At 44.1% G+C, this 17,916-nt stretch overlaps 1 protein-coding gene across 1 annotated transcript in view; it reads right to left on the bottom strand.

Annotated features, from left to right (window-relative positions):
• Positions 1-16,386, bottom strand: part of LOC135011479 (retinol dehydrogenase 7-like) — a 237,440-nt gene extending 221,054 nt beyond the window's left edge. Inside the window, exons 1-2 of the mRNA XM_063952464.1 lie at positions 16,301-16,386; positions 1,889-2,223 (exon numbers count right to left, since the gene is read on the bottom strand). Of these exons, the coding sequence (XP_063808534.1) occupies positions 1,889-2,201 (313 nt within the window). The 5' untranslated portion in view covers positions 2,202-2,223; positions 16,301-16,386. The remainder of the gene's footprint in view (positions 1-1,888; positions 2,224-16,300) is intronic.
• Positions 16,387-17,916: the final 1,530 nt, after the last annotated feature.

Genomic DNA, 17,916 nt, shown 5'->3' with positions numbered 1-17,916 from the left:
GCTGCGAAAATCTCTTTAAAACACCCCCCTTTCTCTCATCCATATTGATTTTTTCAATAGCTTTAAACAAAAAGCCACTCATGTTTGGACCTCCACACTCTGCAAAGTGGTAGGGAACACTATGATTTTCGACTTTGTCTAGGGTATGTCTCATATGCTCAATACGCGCAGTTTTAATTGGCACTTGGTCTTTACCGCATATCACTTGCCGCAGCCACATTCCAATAAATACACAACATGTATACTTAACTCAATTTCCCTTTATTTTTCCAGGACTCATTCTTGTTTGAATTAGAGAATTGTCTATTATGTTTATTCTCAAATTGTCAGACTTTACATTTCCTACTGGCATAAAAACCTTCCAGTTTCTTGTTTTCCGTACTACCCTTCATACTTCTCAACTTACTTGGTGCTAGACTATATTTTAGAGAACATGATTTCCTATATATAGTACTACTCGAGGATAAGAGAAAATTATCTCTTTTAGGATGGGATTAAGACAAAGAATATTCCAGTGCTTTTTTTAAATCTTTCCAATTTCTAGAGATGAGTGGGTTCGGACCTCAGAGGTCCAAACCACCCTCCCCCCCCCCTACCTTCCCCAAACTTCACGTTCCAAGCCAGGAATCAAGTCCGGCTCAGGACTTCTCAACAGACTCGGAAACCAGAATGAGGCAAAACATCATCATCCTGCTGTCGGATTCTCACGGGTTTTGAATTACATATAAACAGCCGTGCGTCACCGCCATTTTCACTCCGGACTTGGAGAGTGAGGGAGAAAGACCTATGTCTCTCTCTGTGGGTGGTGGCATCAGGTAGGGTCAGTGTGTGCTCTCTAGGGGTTCTGTCCCTATCACTGTGGTGACCCTGTGCTGTTAGGGGTGTGCTCACCAGGTGAGCTGATTGGGGAGATTGTAGCAGACCGGGACGTTTATCTTTGGATACTGCAGATCCATATAAGGACACGGCACCTGAGAAACTCGGGAGGTACCCGTGGGATACCACTATGCTTGTTTGGGTGGGCATTGTATGACACCCCTATTTATCCGGTACGCTTTTCTGCCTAGTCATTGGTGGATTCATTGTGTGCAATTTGCTGCATTTTTTAACAAAAAAATGTTTTTGGGAAAAATTAATAAACTGTACTACATTATATATCCCTCGCTTTCTTCCTATTTTTTGGGTCTATATGGAAGCATTATTCCACCAGGAGAAAGGAGAGAGGATTTGAATGAGTAGGATACAGAACGGACATTGAGCCTACTTTGGATTGGACTGAATTTGGATATTTAATATTCTAGTTCTCTATATAAAAGAACTAGTGTCTTCTGAACTTTGTGAGGTATAAATTTCTACTGGCCCTGTCTTGAATGCTATAAAAATTCAGGGGTGCTTTTGTTAAAATAAATGTACACTGGTCTTGTTTATAGAATGTACATGGGGACCTTTATAGAATCCGGAACCTGCAAGAACCCAACAGCGGGAGGATTATGTTTTGTCTCATTTTGGGATCAAAGTCATGTGGGAAAACCTAAGCCAGACTCGGATCACGGCTCGGAACGCTATGTTCTGGTGGGTCTGGTTCTCAGAGAACCAGACCTTCTCATCTCTAATTATAATTCCGATGGCTGCAGTAATCTTCATTGCTGAGGGTCCCAGTGCAATGAACCATCTACACCGTTGCTGGTTCCGACACTGACCCATTTACAGAGTTTCTTCAGATTTTTGAGTTAACAAAAAGGTTAATGTACTGTCATTTCATAAAGCAGTTCCAAATTAGAAAGAAATACATTATATCCGATATTTACAACATATAAACACCTGGAAAAAAATATTACTGAGTACATTTGCAATTTTTACTATACACTACGTTGGTAATCATAATCACCTGCATTTCCAACAGTGATTGATACCCAATTGGCAGCAGAGCTCACACTTTTGCTGTCAGTAACATCCAGTATTACAGTCTGCAGCCTGCTGGAGGTCTCCTTCTTCAGGTTCTCAGCTCCTTTCTCTGTCAGACAGGCAGCCAGAACCTTCATTCCACGTCTGTCCAGCTGCTTTGCCAACAGATTCCCAAATCCAGAGTCACATCCGGTAATGAAGACATATTTATCTGAGAGATTCTCCAGTATCTGACTCTGTCTGTACCATCTGTACAGGAGGATGAGGACCAACACCACCAGCACAGGGAGCCACATGATGAAAAATTCAGATTCTTTCCTGTAACATGAGTTTGAAATTTATTTTTTCAGAATCTTTCTTTATACATATCATACTGCAGTGTTAGAAAATGAAAAGAAATAAAACAGGATACCAGTTCAGAGCAGAATCTTTCCAGAACAATACGAGGTCATGCAGAACTTTTTTTTCCAAGAACTTGTAATATCGATTTCAGAATTCTATGGTTATATTTTATATTAGGACCGAAATCTTATCAGGTATCTTATTTACCATTAATTTGTTTAGGCGCTTTATTGTGAAGTGCCTTAGTATTATAGATGTCTGTTGTACTAATTTCTTTTGCATGCTTGTTTTCTGTGTGCATAATGTAATAATTAATCGAACTTTCATATTGGTATGTGCTGATTGTGATATTGTTTACATTTTGTGCATATTACATTTGTTTATACAGTTGATACTGTAGTGTGACTTTTCTCATTTACATTAGAACAGCATGTCAAGCTCAAAACCTCCCTCGAACCTCAAGGGATCATGAAAAGGTCAGCAGTATGAATGGTGTACTGTAATGGTTAGTATTACTGCCTCACAGCACTGAGGTCATGGGTTTGATTCCCACCATGGCCTTAACTGTGCAGAGTTTGTATATTCTCCCAGTACCTGCGTTGGTTTCCTCCGGGTACTCCGGTTTCCTCCCACAATCCAAAAATATACTGGTAGGTTAATTGGCTCCCAACAAAAATTTACTGTAGCATGAATGTGTCTGTATGTACATGTGGTAGGGAATATAGATTGTAAGCTCCACTGGGGCAGGGACTGATGTGAATGGGCAAATATTCTCTGTAAAGCGCTGCAGAATATATGTGCGCTATATAAATAACTGGTAATAATAAAAGGTCAAGGGTCTGCTTCCTTTTAGTTATCACATCACATGTCTCATATGCAAAGCAATTTGCACGTGGAAGCCATAGGATTTTCCAGCTTTGTATTGTCAAAAAGTGTCTTGCACTTTAGCTGAGTAAAGCCCCTTTCACATCTCCAATGCCGGATCACAGCCGGGAATTTCATACGGGTCCTTTCCGGGTGGGATCCGGCATTGGAGCCTAAGCTCTGACTTCGTGACCTGGCAATATGCTGGGTCGGTTGCCATTGTGGCGGGGCGGAACCGGCAGCAGGGGCGGAGGCGGCGCTGGGAGATGAGATCATCTCTGCGCCGCCTCTCCCTATGTAGTGAACGGGTCCCGGGTCACATCAATCTGGGAACCCATTTACACTTCCACTGTCCTGATATTCAACCCTTCTTATAACCCGGGTTGAATTACCGGGTCAGGCGACCCAGGAATTCTCCATGGCCCCTTTCACATCTCACAGTGACCCTCGTCAACCCGGCAATATGCCGGGTCGATACCGGTTTATTTTTGCTATGTGAAAGGGGTATAAGGGGAGTTTTGTGCAGTATCTATAATAGGTACAGGGTGTGCCATGCACACAGGACCTTGGGTCCAGTGCAGCCCATACCACACACCCTGAAAACATGATTAATACTTACCCAATGCAGTAGTTGGGGCACTTCTGCATAGATCACCAGGAAAATGATGCTCCAGTTATGTTCCTGGAGACCTGTGCTTGTGCAGTAGACTCTTGCATGGTGCCAAAGTCTACTCACCTGTGTCGCCGGAGAGAGAAGAGGAGCACGCACAGAGACTGCACATGGAGGATGGTAATGGGTGAAGAAAAATGAGAGGTGGGAAAAGGTATAAGGCAAGAGAAAATGGGATTATGGGAAAAGATATGCTAGTGGTAGCTGGTAGCACGGGCAACAGATATACCAAGTTTGATAGATACAGATGGGTCCTCCGTTACCTTGGCTGACTGAGGTGTTAGTCGCGATTAGGCATACGCAGCGTGCCTGGGCGCAAGGAGGCACGCCTAGTTGAAGGGAGGTGCACAGAGCGTTTGACATTACCTTTGAGTGTAATACCTAAGATCATCCACCAGATGTCACTTTTTAAAATCACCAATGTGCATTCGTGTGGTCTCCATTAAAATACAATACTGAACTACAGCGTAAGAACTACTTTACTGGTGTGTCTCATTACGCTACATTATGCTACAGTATGTCACAAAGTCTAGAACAGTATATACAGTACAGATGCAAATAGTACAGCATATAAAGATGCAAACGAACAAGTTACAGATACAGTATAGTCTATTGATGTTAGGGATTTGTGAGCATCCAAATCCCATAGTATTACGTATAATGGGGAGAGATAAAAGCTCCTCTCTAAGTTCCTGGAAGCCAAATCACTGTGTGTATAGTTTATACAGATGCAAATTAATGTGTTAAAACACTTGTGTATGCAGACGCAACTAATGTGTGAAAGGAATAATGTAGCTCATTGACAGTATGTACAATGCACGAAATGAGCGTCTGACATGAACTTGTGAATCTTCCATGCAGTTTTGTAGGCTAGCGATGAGGGCTCCCGTCTGCCACGCTGAGAGTCCCGGGTTCGATTCCCAAAGTGCCAATCTTTTTTTTTGTGTTCCCGTGACATTCACTTTATTATTATTATTATTATTATTTCTGTGTAATCAATTGTAAAACATTCAAAGGAAGGGTGCACACATGTTTCACTCAAATCGAAACAACATATAACAAACAAAATAGCAGTGCTACAATCAACAATTTAAATATAAATTAAACAGAGCAATCCAAATCGGTTGGAACATATGGAGATGAATGGACTGAAAATGGAAAGGTACCAAAATATTTAATGGTATATGAAAATAAGAATGCACAACAATGCTAGTACAATGAATTAAAAATGGATATTTTAAAATCAATAACCAGGATCACCAAGGGGCTACTGAGGTGAGTGTCCGTTCCTTAATTAGTGTGGACTTCAGATGAATGAGATCAGAATAAACAGTAGAACTGGTGGCACAGTCCTGATGGTGATAGTTACCACAATGATTACCGCTGGAGGGAAGGTTTTATTCCAGATCACCTTGTCTATTGGAAGCTGCATGGGCTACATCCGGACCTTTAGTGGACTTTGACTACAATTCACAGATGACTGGGCAAACAACTCATGCCTATCGGTGACATCATATTTTCAACTCAGCATTGAGGATTCCGTAATCTGGTGAGGATTTAGGATCCCAGAGATTCCACCCATTTAAAGGGACGCTATCCAGAGGACTCCTTCCCTCCAGCGGTAATCATTGTGGTAACTATCACCATCAGGACTGTGCCACCAGTTCTACTGTTTATTCTGATCTCATTCATCTGAAGTCCACACTAATTAAGGAATGGACACTCACCTTAGTAGCCCCTTGGTGATCCTGGTTATTGATTTTAAAATATCCATTTTTAATTCATTGTACTAGCATTGTTGTGCATTCTTATTTTCATATACCATTAAATATTGTGGTACCTTTCCATTTTCAGTCCATTCATCTCCATATGTTCCAACCGATTTGGATTGCTCTGTTTAATTTATATTTAAATTGTTGATTGTAGCGCTGCTATTTTGTTTGTTATATGTTGGGGTAAATTTACTAAGGTCCCGATTTTGACCGAGATGCCGTTTTTTCATCAAAGTGTCATCTCGGTAATTTACTAAACTCAAATCACGGCAGTGATGAGGGCATTCGTAATATTTGGAAGTCCTAGGCAGGGGTGTATCTTCCTATTGGCCAGGATGGCACTTGCCAGGGGCGCCGGCCATGAGGGGGGCGCCGCCCGGCAGTGCCACGCGCGCCAGGGGGTAGAATGACATAGTAGTTCTCAGTCAGTACATCCCTTAGCAGTGCTCATCCACTGCCGGACTCTCAGAAGCGTATTGCACTCTGACACTCTCTGTGACTACAGTCACAATGATGGTGAATATAGCTGGGGAGCGGGGCACTTCCAGGTATGGGGTGGGGCGAGGCACCTCCTCTTCCTCATCCGCTTCCCTTCTCATTGGTCCCACGCGGTCTGTCACCAAACACCAGTCACTACAATCAGCACCAGTCAGCAGTGCAGCATGAGCATACCTGTACATTTTCTGCGGTACCGTAGCTGCACTGCATGGTCTATCCTGGCAGTCTGGATCACAGGTTACTAAGAGCTCTGTATGGAGAGGTATCTAGACCAGTGACTGCCTGTCCAGCTGTGTTGAGACTAAAAGTCCCAGCAAACCTTGTCAATTGGATTTGCTGGGACATGTAGTGCAATCACACCTAGAGAGGGGTTTTTAACTGTATATATGTGTGCATATATCCCCTCGGTGTCCCTGTCCGCACCCTCCTTGTAATTCCCCATTAGTGTCACTGCCCTCACCATCCCTGTAACTGCCCCCTCAGTGACCCTGCCCATACACTCCTGTAATTCCTCCTCAGTATCCCTGCCCGCACCCTCCCCGTAATTTCCTCTCAGTGTCCCTACCAGCACCCTAACCGTAATTCCCCCTCAGTGTCCCTGCCCTTTTGTACAGGGCCGTAGCTAGGTGTGTGCTGAGTGTTCTCGGCCCACAGTACATACCTGTAGGCACTGAGGACAGAGAACCGGCACGTAATGTGTAAAAGGGAGCTCTGCCTGTCGTAATGTGTAAAAGGGAGCTCTGCCTGATGTAACGTGTAAAAGGGAGCTCTGCATGCCGTAACATGTAAAAGGGAGCTCTGCCTGACGTAACGTGCAAAAGGGAGCTCTGCATGCCGTAACATGTAAAAGGGAGCTCTGCCTGCCGTAATGTGTAAAAGGTAGCTCTGCTTGCCATAATGTGTAAAAGGTAGCTCTGCCTGCCATAATGTGTAAAAGGTAGCTCTGCCTGCCGTAATGTGGAATAGGGGCTCTACCTGGAGTAATGTGTAAAATGGGGCTCTACCTGGCGTAATGTGTGTAAGTGGCGTCATTTGATTAATGGAGACCACTGTGCAGCGTAATATGAATTTGTATTATTTTGTGGTCACGCCCCTTCCACATAGAGCCACACCCCTATAGTTTTGGTGCACACCTACAGTGCGCACTGGCCCTATTTTAAATATGGTGGGGGCGCTGAGCCTGTTTCTTGCACACAGTGCTAAAATGTCCCTGCCTGCACCCTCCCCATAATTCCATCTCAGTGATCCTGCCCGCACCCTCCCTGTAATTCTCCCTCAGTGTTCCTGACCTCAGCTTCCCTGTGACTCCCCCCTCAGTGTCCCTGCCTGCGCACTCCTGTAATACCCTCTCAGTGTCTCTTCCTGCACCCTCCCTGTAATTGCTTTTCAGTGTCCCTTCCTGCACCCTCCCTGTAATTGCTTTTCAGTGTCCCTTCCTGCACCCTCTCTGTAATTGCTTTTCAGTGTCCCTGACCTCAGCCTCCCTGTAGCCCCTCCCTCTCATTTTCCCTACCCGAACTCTCCCTGTAATTCCCTCTTAGTGTCCCTGACCTCCGTCTCCCGGTGAATCTCCGCTCAGTGTCCCTGCTCACACCCTCCTGTAATTCCACCTCAGTGTCCCTCCCCGTACCCTCCCCGTAATTCCCCCTCAGTGTCCCTGCTCGCACACTCCTGTAATTCCCCCTCAGTGTCCCTGCTCACACCCTCCCTGTAATTCCCCCTCAGTGTCCCTGCCCACACCCTCCCTGTAATTCCCCCTCAGTTTACCTGCCCACACCCTCCCTGTAATTCCCTCAGTGTCCCTGCCCACACCCTCCCTGTAATTCTCCCTCAGTGCCCCTGACCTCAGCCTATCTGTAACTCCCCCCTCTGTGTCCCTGGGTGGGGGAGGTGGGGGACGGCAGTTCCTTACTTTGCCAGGGGCGCTCAGACCCCTAGATACACCCCTGGTCCTAGGAAAAAATCACGAATGAATACACCATCGGTCAAAACGCGGCTGTTTAAGTATGAATCTCGGTCATTTACTAAGAAGTGCAAAGCCAAAAAAAAAAAAAACACTGCCGTGAAAAATTACAACTCGTAAAAAAGTGCTTTAAAAAAACAGACCTGCTTATTTTATCCGTGATTGGATAGGCATGCACGGATCCATGAGATCCGTGCATGTATATCAGTGGGAAGGGGTGGGAAAGTGATTATTTTCTCAAAAAAAATTGCGTGGGGTACCCCCTCCTAAGCATAACCAGCCTCGGGCTCTTTGAGCCGATCCTGGTTGCAGAAATATGGGGGGAAAAATGACAGGGGTTCCCCCATATTTAAGCAACCAGCATCGGGCTCTGCGCCTGGTCCTGGTTCCAAAAATAAGAGGGACAAAAAGAGTAGGGGTCCCCCGTATTTTTAAAACCAGCACCGGGCTCCACTAGCTGGACAGATAATGCCACAGCCGGGGGTCACTTTTATATAGTGCCCTGCGGCCGTGGCATAAAAAATACAACTAGTCACCCCTGGCCGGGGTACCCTGGGGGAGTGGGGACCCCTTCAATCAAGGGGTCCCCCCCCCAGCCACCCAAGGGCCAGGGGTGAAGCCCGAGGCTGTCCCCCCCATCCAATTGGCTGCGGATGGGGGGCTGATAGCCTTTTTTGAAAATGAAAAGATATTGTTTTTAGTAGCAGTACTACAAGGCCCAGCAAGCCTCCCCCGCATGCTGGTACTTGGAGAACCACAAGTACCAGCATGCGGCGGAAAAACGGGCCCGCTGGTACCTGTAGTACTATTACTAGAAAAATACCCAAAAAAAGACAAGACAAACACACCGTGAAAGTAAAGATTTATTACATACATGCACACAAACATACATACATACTTACCTTATGTTCACACGCAGGTCGGTCCTCTTCTCCAGTAGAATCCAAGGGGTACCTGTTGAATAAATTCTTCTCACCAGATCCAGGGTCCCAGGGTCCTCGGGGCAACCATTTGTAATCCAGGTACTTGAATAAAATAACAAAACGGAGACCCGAGCCACGAACTGAAAGGGGCCCCATGTTTTCACATGGGACTCCTTTCCCCGAATGCCAGAAACCCACTCTGACTTCTGTCTAAGTGGGTTTCTTCAGCCAATCAGGGAGCGCCACGTTGTAGCACTCTCCTGATCGGCTGTGTGCTCCTGTACTGAGTGACAGGCGGCACACGGCAGTGTTACAATGTAGCGCCTATGCGCTCCATTGTAACCAATGGTGGGAACTTTCTGCCCTGCGGTTGACCTAAAGTGACGTCACCGCTGAGCAGAAAGTTCCCACCATTGGTTACAATGGAGCGCATAGGCGCTACATTGTAACACTGCCGTGTGCCGCCTGTCACTCAGTACAGGAGCACACAGCCGATCAGGAGAGTGCTACAACGTGGCGCTCCCTGATAGGCTGAAGAAACCCACTTAGACAGAAGTCAGAGTGGGTTTCTGGCATTCGGGGAAAGGAGTCCCATGTGAAAACATGGGGCCCCTTTCAGTTCGTGGCTCGGGTCTCCGTTTTGTTATTTTATTCAAGTACCTGGATTACAAATGGTTGCCCCGAGGACCCTGGGACCCTGGATCTGGTGAGTAGAATTTATTCAACAGGTACCCCTTGGATTCTACTGGAGAAGAGGACCGACCTGCGTGTGAACATAAGGTAAGTATGTATGTATGTTTGTGTGCATGTATGTAATAAATCTTTACTTTCACGGTGTGTGTGTGTGTCTTGTCTTTTTTTGGGTATTTTTTTTAGTAATAGTACTACAGGTACCAGCGGGCCCGTTTTTCCGCCGCATGCTGGCACTTGTGGTTCTCCAAGTACCAGCATGCGGGGGAGGCTTGCTGGGCTTTGTAGTACTGCTACTAAAAACAATATCTTTTCATTTTCAAAAAAGGCTATCAGCCCCCCATCCGCAGCCAATTGGATGGGGGGGACAGCCTCGGGCTTCACCCCTGGCCCTTGGGTGGCTGGGGGGACCCCTTGATTGAAGGGGTCCCCACTCCCCCAGGGTACCCCGGCCAGGGGTGACTAGTTGGATTTTTGATGCCACGGCCGCAGGGCACTATATAAAAGTGACCCCCGGCTGTGGCATTATCTGTCCAGCTAGTGGAGCCCGGTGCTGGTTTTAAAAATACGGGGGACCCCTACTCTTTTTGTCCCTCGTATTTTTGGAACCAGGACCAGGCACAGAGCCCGATGCTGGTTGCTTAAATATGGAGGAACCCCTGTCATTTTTCCCCCCATATTTCTGCAACCAGGATCGGCTCAAAGAGCCCGAGGCTGGTTATGCTTAGGAGGGGGGACCCCAAGCAATTTTTATTTTTATTTTACACTGTTTAATTTAAAAAAATAAATAAAAATGAACCCCAGCACGGATCACACAGATCCGGCCGAGATTCATTTTTAAAAAGTCGGCAGTGTTTTGCTAATCACTGCCGTAAAAAAAACAAAAAAAAAACCCACGAATGACATCGACATCGGAACAAAAGAAAAACCCGAATACGACAGCTTAGTAAATTAGTCGTAATAAATTCAAAAAGTTGCAGTTTTACACTTTCGATGTCATTCGTGATTGAACTTTGACCTGAAACGGGAAAATACAAATCTTAGTAAATTTACCCCGTTGTTTCTATATATACAGGATTGACTAGACCTGTTTGTGTAGCAGCTGCTCAAAATTAGCACAGCAGCCCTTCTTGCGCCTGATTTAATCTTGGTTAAACCCCCCTTTTTCACTCAAATTGAGGTAAATCTGCAGGAGTGACTCATTCGCTATCTAAAATATACAGTGATAATGAGCACCTATAGACATACCAGTAAATATAAATTAGTGTATTCTGATGCAACTAACTGTTCAAGCAACACAGTACTGTATATCGTCAGTGTTAGAGAATCTGTGTTGTGAGAATCTGTGTTGTATGTTACAAGCTGTTCGTGCTAATTAGTACACTAATAGAACATACTGTACAGAGATACTAAGGACGGTGATTTGGCATCCAGGAACTTAGGGAGGAGCTTTTATCTCTCTCCATTGTAATCTTTCTAAGTATAGCAGAGAGAGATAAAAGCTCCCCCTAAGTTCCTTGATGCCAAATCACCGTCCTTAGTATATCTGTACAGTATGTTCTACTAGTGTACTAATTAGCACAAACAGCTTGTAACGTAGAGTGGCAAGTTGAATCTTTCTATGTATAATGGAGAAAGATAAAAGCTCCTTCCTAAGTTCCTGGATGCCAAATCACCGTCCTTAGTATCACTGTACAGTATGTTCTATTAGGGTACTAATTAGCTGTTCGTGCTAATTAGTACTCTAATAGAAAATACTGTACAGAGACACTGACAGTGATTTGGCATCCAGGAACTTAGGGAGGAACTTTTCTCTTTCCATTATACACAGAAAGATTAAACTTGCCACTCTATGTTACAAGCTGTTCATGCTAATTAGTACACTAGTAGAACATACTGTACAGAGATACTAAGGATGGTGATTTGGCATCCAGAAACTTAGTGAGGAGCTTTTATCTCTCTCCATTGTAATCTTACTAAGTGTAATGGAGAGAGATAAAAGCTCCTCCCTAAGTTCCTGTATGCCAAATCACCATCCTTAGTATCTATGTAAAGTATGTTCTACTAGTGTACTAATTAGCACGAACAGCTTGTAACGTACAGTGGCAAGTTTAATCTTTTTATGTATAATGGAGAGCGATAAAAGCTCCTCCCTAAGTTCCTGGATGCCAAATCACTGCCCTTAGTATCTCTGTACAGTATGTTCTATTAGGGTACTAATTAGCTGTTCATGCTAATTAGTACTCTAATAGAAAATACTGTACAGAGATACTAAGGATGGTGAGTTGGCATCCAGAAACTTAGGGAGGAGATTTCTCTCTCTCCATTGTAATCTTTCTAAGTGTAATGGAGAGAGATAAAAGCTCCTCCCTAAGTTCCTGGATGCCAAATCACCGTCCTTATCTCTGTACAGTATGTTCTACTGGTGTACTAATTAGCACAAACAGCTTGTAACGTAGAGTGCAAGATTAAACTCACTGATCCGTGCATGACTATCTGAACACGCCAGCAAAAAGCAGTTCTATTTGAAAGCTCCTTTTTTTTATGAATTCTATGCTTTCCCGGCAGTGTTTGGCTATTGTCAGCAGTGATTGAGAATACAAATTCATAGTAAATTACTGAGATGTATAAAGTACAAAAGAGATTCTCTAACACCGACAATCTACAGTACTGTGTTGCTCGGACAGTTAGTTGCATCAGAATACACTAATTTATATTTACTGGTATGTCTACAGCTGCTTATTACCACTGTTACATAGCGGAATGAGTTGCTCCTGCAGATTTACCCTGATTTATGTGAAACCTGTGTGCACCCTTCCATTGAATGTTTTAAAAAAATGAATAAAGTGAATGTCAGGGGGAGGAATAGATTGTCACATTGGGAATTGAACCCGGGACCCTCAGCGTGGGAGGTGGGAGCCTTCACCACTAGCCTACTGTACATCGCTGCATGGAAGATACACAAGTTCATGTGTAAAGGTAATGCAACAGCGATTCTTCCCATTGGTGTTTGTTTATGCCATTAGGGGACTCGGACGCTCATTTAGTGCACTGTACATACTGTAAAGTCAATGAGCTACATTATTCCTTTCACACATTAATTGCATCTGCATACACTAGTGTTCACACATTAGTTGCGTCTGCATACACAAGTGTTTTAACATATTCATTTGTGTCTGAATAAACTATTTTTCTTTTTTTTTACTCTGTCCGTCTGACCATTGGTCACCATCTGTGTGTACACTATGCAGTACAGGACTGTATATTAACATTACAGTCGGCACTGACCATTTGCCAGAGCTTGTACTGTAGAGTAATCCACCACTATTCAAACTAAAGTACTGGATTAGTGAAGCATTAGCCACCCAGTGGTGGCGATGTGTATTGCATGCTGAGTATCTAGTCGCGCCTCAACGCGCCTGTCCGTGATTAAACTCAGCAACCGTGACTAAACCTCCATCTAGGTGCAGAAACAGTCAAGATAATGGAGGACCCATCTGTAAACCCACAATATAAACACATAAACACAAACACATAAACACATGGATTGTCAATAGTGACAAATGGGAAGACATTGTATCTAAAGGCCCATATAGACAAGCCGATGTGGGAGAGATGTGTGCTGAGCGAACCGTGCTGAGCGTGCGGGGGGAGACGGGGGCCGCTCATTTCACCCAGCGGGTGAAGTGAGCGACCTGCTAGATTGGCCTGCATGGCAGGCCAATCTAGAACCAGCGATAGCGATGCGTGGGGCTGCGCATCGCTATCGCTGTAGGGGGTACACACGGAGCGATAATGCTTAAATTCTAAGCAATCTAGTCAGAGTGCTTAGAATATCACTCTGTGAGTACCCCCCCTAAAGATACAAAATTAGAGGCAGAAATCCAAAACGGGGTAAAGAAAGGAAAAGAAAACACAAGATGGAGGGCAGTCACAATGGCATCTAATAAATATATAATGGGGAGAGGGACGGGGTTACAGACACTCACCTGTATCATGGGCGGTATCCTATAGGCCAAGCATTCCCAACCACGGTCCTCAAGGCACACCAACAGTGCAGGTTTTAGTGATATCCAGGCTGCAGCACAGATGGTTAAATCAAAATAACTGAGCTAGTAATTTAGTCACCTGTGCTGAAGCCTGGATATCACTAAAACCTGCACTGTTAGTGTGCCTTGAGGACCGTGGTTGGGAATGCCTGCTATAGGCAGTGATACTTGGTAATTGGTTTGCCGGGGGCTATCCTATTAGCCCCAATGCCGGCATCCTTTTCCCCCTGATGCAAGCACTTATTGGCGAAAAGAGGCTGCCAGAGTTGCAATAAACACATGGGATAGGGGACTTTGATCTAATGAAACTGCATCGGGGCTAAAAAGCAGCATGGTGATGATCAGTACTCATGATCAGATCTCCTGGTAGAGATGAAGCAGGTATCTTATTTACCAATAATATTATATAAATAACTGGTAGTAGTAGTAATAATAATAATAATAATAATAATAATAATAATAATATATATATTGTGTATTTATTTATGGAATCGGAGTGCTGCACCTTACATGTTCTATTAATTATATATATTATATATTTTTTTTTTTATTATTATATATTTCGCTTTTATTTTTTTATACACTGGGGCGGAGCCCCTGGATGGACTGACAGAGCACCCCTAGATTGACAGAGCATGCCTGGACCGACACAACAGCCCCTTGATGGATGGAAAGAGCACCCCTGGAGAACAGAGGCAGCTCCTTTTATGGACAGACACAGCAGCCCCTAGTCAGACACAGCAGCCTCAGCCCCTAGATGTGTCGACTATTTGACCTGTCAACATTTTAAATGTCGGTATTTTGACCTTGCCTGTATTTTAAATGTCTGTATTTTGACCTTGTTGGTATTTTGACCTTATCAGGGTTTTGACCGTTGGTCAGTTGTTGGTATTTTGACCATCGGGATTTTGATTGTAGGTATTTCATACTAGTGAATCGTATATAAAACATAGAAGCTCAGTTTACCACAGTGAAACGCTATTGGAAGGACACACATGAGTGCGCATACGTGATGAGCAGAGCAGGTGGAAATGGGTGGATACTATTTGTTTCAAATTTGGAAAATGAGTGACATTAGCATACTACTGAGGAAGCCGCAGAGAGAGTAGGTGGAGAAACGCGTGAAGTGCATGAGCCTCACAGAGCCAGTAATCGGATGTCAAAAGCTTTCTGCCAGATATGTCTGGAGGTGCTGCTAAAATCTAAGTTGATCCAGTAGCGGCACGCATTTATGGTCTGGTGAGATCCTGATCCACATTGGAGTGCATTGCCAAAAGAGGACGGGTGGATTGAGCAGCACAGAGGAGAAATCGGATGGTAATATAAGGAGACTGCTCCTTTTTGAATATACTGTATTTCCTTCTTTTTGTCCACACGTGTGTAACAAATCACAATTGAATCTATTGCATGCTGTGCTGTTATTTATACTGCTGCCCTCTGCCTGCATGAACTTAGATATATATATATATATATATATATATATATATATATATATACTGTATATCTTCTGTGTCCATGCAAACAGATACTATGAGCAAATGAGCAAAAAGGTAAGCAAGTTTTGAAAGAATATCCTTGGGCTACTGACCGATTGATATAAAAGTGTATGTGTCGGGATATTAACAAAGACACAGTTATATTGCTGCCAAGGTTCCAAATAAGTGAAGCAAGCTGCTGTGGAAATGTCCACATGATACAATGATGCAAGTATAAAGCTGCATGTGTTGAAGGAGACATTTGTTACATTTTGGTTAAAATGAAACACAGATGACCTAATATTATAAAATGTGGGACTCCATAGCTGAATTAGAGTGACAGGGTCATATGATTATAGTAAATATGTTCTATGTGGTGTTGTTTTAATAATTCTATGTATAACTCTGGCTGTGTGTAGATTGTATTGTATTAAATGTTTACTCTGTATGCAGACACAGATATACAAGTGTCACATATCAAATTAATCAGCACAGTCTCCTGGTGCATCCTAAACCCCTTGAGTTGTGACTAAGATGTCTTTTTGGCAAAAAATAAAAGATGTAAACAGAATCTCACAGGATCTGGCAAACTGAGAGGGGCAATTGCAGCAAAGATGTAAAGGCCAGTACTGATGGGAGAGATGTGTGCTGAGCGATCTTAACACAGACCGCTCAGCACGCATCTCTCCCCCCGCTCAGCACAGCGCGATGTGCTGAGCAAGGTGGGGGGGGGGGGTGATGACGGTGGGCCGCTCACTTCACACAGCGCTGCAGTGAGCAACCCGTTAGATTGAGCCTGCATGCAGGCTCAATCTAGCACCGGTGATAGCGATGTGCAGGGCCACGAATCGCTATCGCTGGGGAACATACACATAACAGATCCGTGTTTAAAATCTAAGCAATCTAGTCAGATTGCTTAGATTTTAAGCACGGATCTCTCCGTGTGTACCCCCCTTAAGAGAACACATCTGTAGAAGTCCCACTATTATGCTAATTAAGTGGGAGGGGTGATGATGCTTACAATTACTTTTAATTAAGACTACTGTTTAATTATGGTGTATCAGGGATTCCAGAAACCCAAATTTTGCAAAAGAAAAAAGTTCAAATAGGAATTATGGAATTATATTTGTAAAATTGTGTATTACTCACCTTTAATCCAGAATATATTTAGTAGATTTCAAGTAGCACAGTCTACGTTCGATGCAGGGCAAGAGATAGAGTGTGATCTCCTAAATAAACAGAACAGTAATGTTGAGTAAGAAAGGGAGGAGAACAAAACAAGACTACACAGCCAAAATCGGAAAAACATGCCAGAGCTGCTCTACTAGTCAATAAATGTTATAAATATGCTTTGTGAGTGATTACATAATAAATCTATCTGACATATAGTATTGTGAAAGGAAAATTGGTTTGAAATACATGTACAAACAGCTTTACTGTATATTAATATGTGTATTGTTAATATAACTGGTCTGGACAGAGTTGAACATCATTATGTCCCATTTGTGTATGAGCAAAAATGTGTCTGCAACTGACATGTTTTAGATATTAAGGGGGACATGCATACTTGCCTACTCTCCCGGAATGGGCGGGAGGCTCCCGAAAATCGTGTGACCCTCCCGGCCCCCCGGAAAAGCAGGCAAGTCTCCCGATTCCTGCGCTCCCCCCTGCCCAGCCGCCACTTAGTAAGTAAAGTGGGCGGTACGGGCAGTCGATGACGCGATTCTTGTTGAATCGTGTCATCATAGCCACACACCCTATAGTATAATGCCTGTAATAGCGGCATTATGCGATGGGGCGTGGCTTAAATGATGTGATACCTCAGCCACACCCCGCCTCCACCACGCCCCCATTCCACCTCTGCTCCGCCCCCTCTCCTCGTCACTACCCTTCCCCGCCACCTGCTGATCCGACCTGGCTGATCTCTCCCGGAGAGAGCAGCAGAAAAGTCGGTAAGTATGGGGACATGTACTAAGAAGTGATAAGAGTGGAGAAGTGAGCCAGTGGAGAAGTTGCTCCATCAACGACTCAGCAGCTCTGTATAATTTTATAGTATGCAAATTATAGATTTTACTTCAGTGCTGATTGGTTGCCATGGGCAACTTCTCCACTGGCTCAATTCTCCACTCTTATCACTGCTTAGTAAATGTCCCCATTAATCTAGTACTAATCTGGAGCAAAAATGCAACAGTCATTATCATCAATTCCAAAACTTGCACCTTGTTAGTATAGTTGTAAAATGTACACTTGTAGGTAAGCTATTTCATCATGCTCCAAGTCGAAACAAGATACATCTCATACCGTGTACTTAAATTGCAACTGCAAAGTTTAATTTTATATTTCCGTACATGTACATGCTAATGACTGTCCAAGCATGGCTGTCATCAGAAATTGTGGGAACTGGGACTGACAAAATTGGCAGAGCCCCCCTGGGGGTGGAGCTATGGATAATGTGGGTGGGCCATCAAGTGCAGAAACCAGTTTAAAAAACAAAATTTACCCTCACACAAAATAAAGAGGGAAGGGGAGAAGCAGCGTGATTCTGGCAGCGAGAGCAGCAGCAGGATCAGGTGAAGGGAGGGCGGAGCTCAGCTGTGTATCCCTGATGATTGCAGCAGCCGGCTGGCAGAGTATAACAGCCCGGGTGAGTAAAGGGCAGAGACCACTTAGGGGACATACTTTGTGTAGGGAGTGCTTCCTCTAGAATGCTGCATATGTGGCTGGCGCCATTATCACAGGGCCCATTTTACCATGCAGCAATAGCA

The sequence above is a fragment of the Pseudophryne corroboree genome, chromosome 2 (assembly GCF_028390025.1).
Source record: "Pseudophryne corroboree isolate aPseCor3 chromosome 2, aPseCor3.hap2, whole genome shotgun sequence".
NCBI lineage: Eukaryota > Metazoa > Chordata > Amphibia > Anura > Myobatrachidae > Pseudophryne > Pseudophryne corroboree.
Note: the sequence above shows the minus strand (reverse complement) of the source record. Positions and strands in the feature narration are given on the sequence as shown.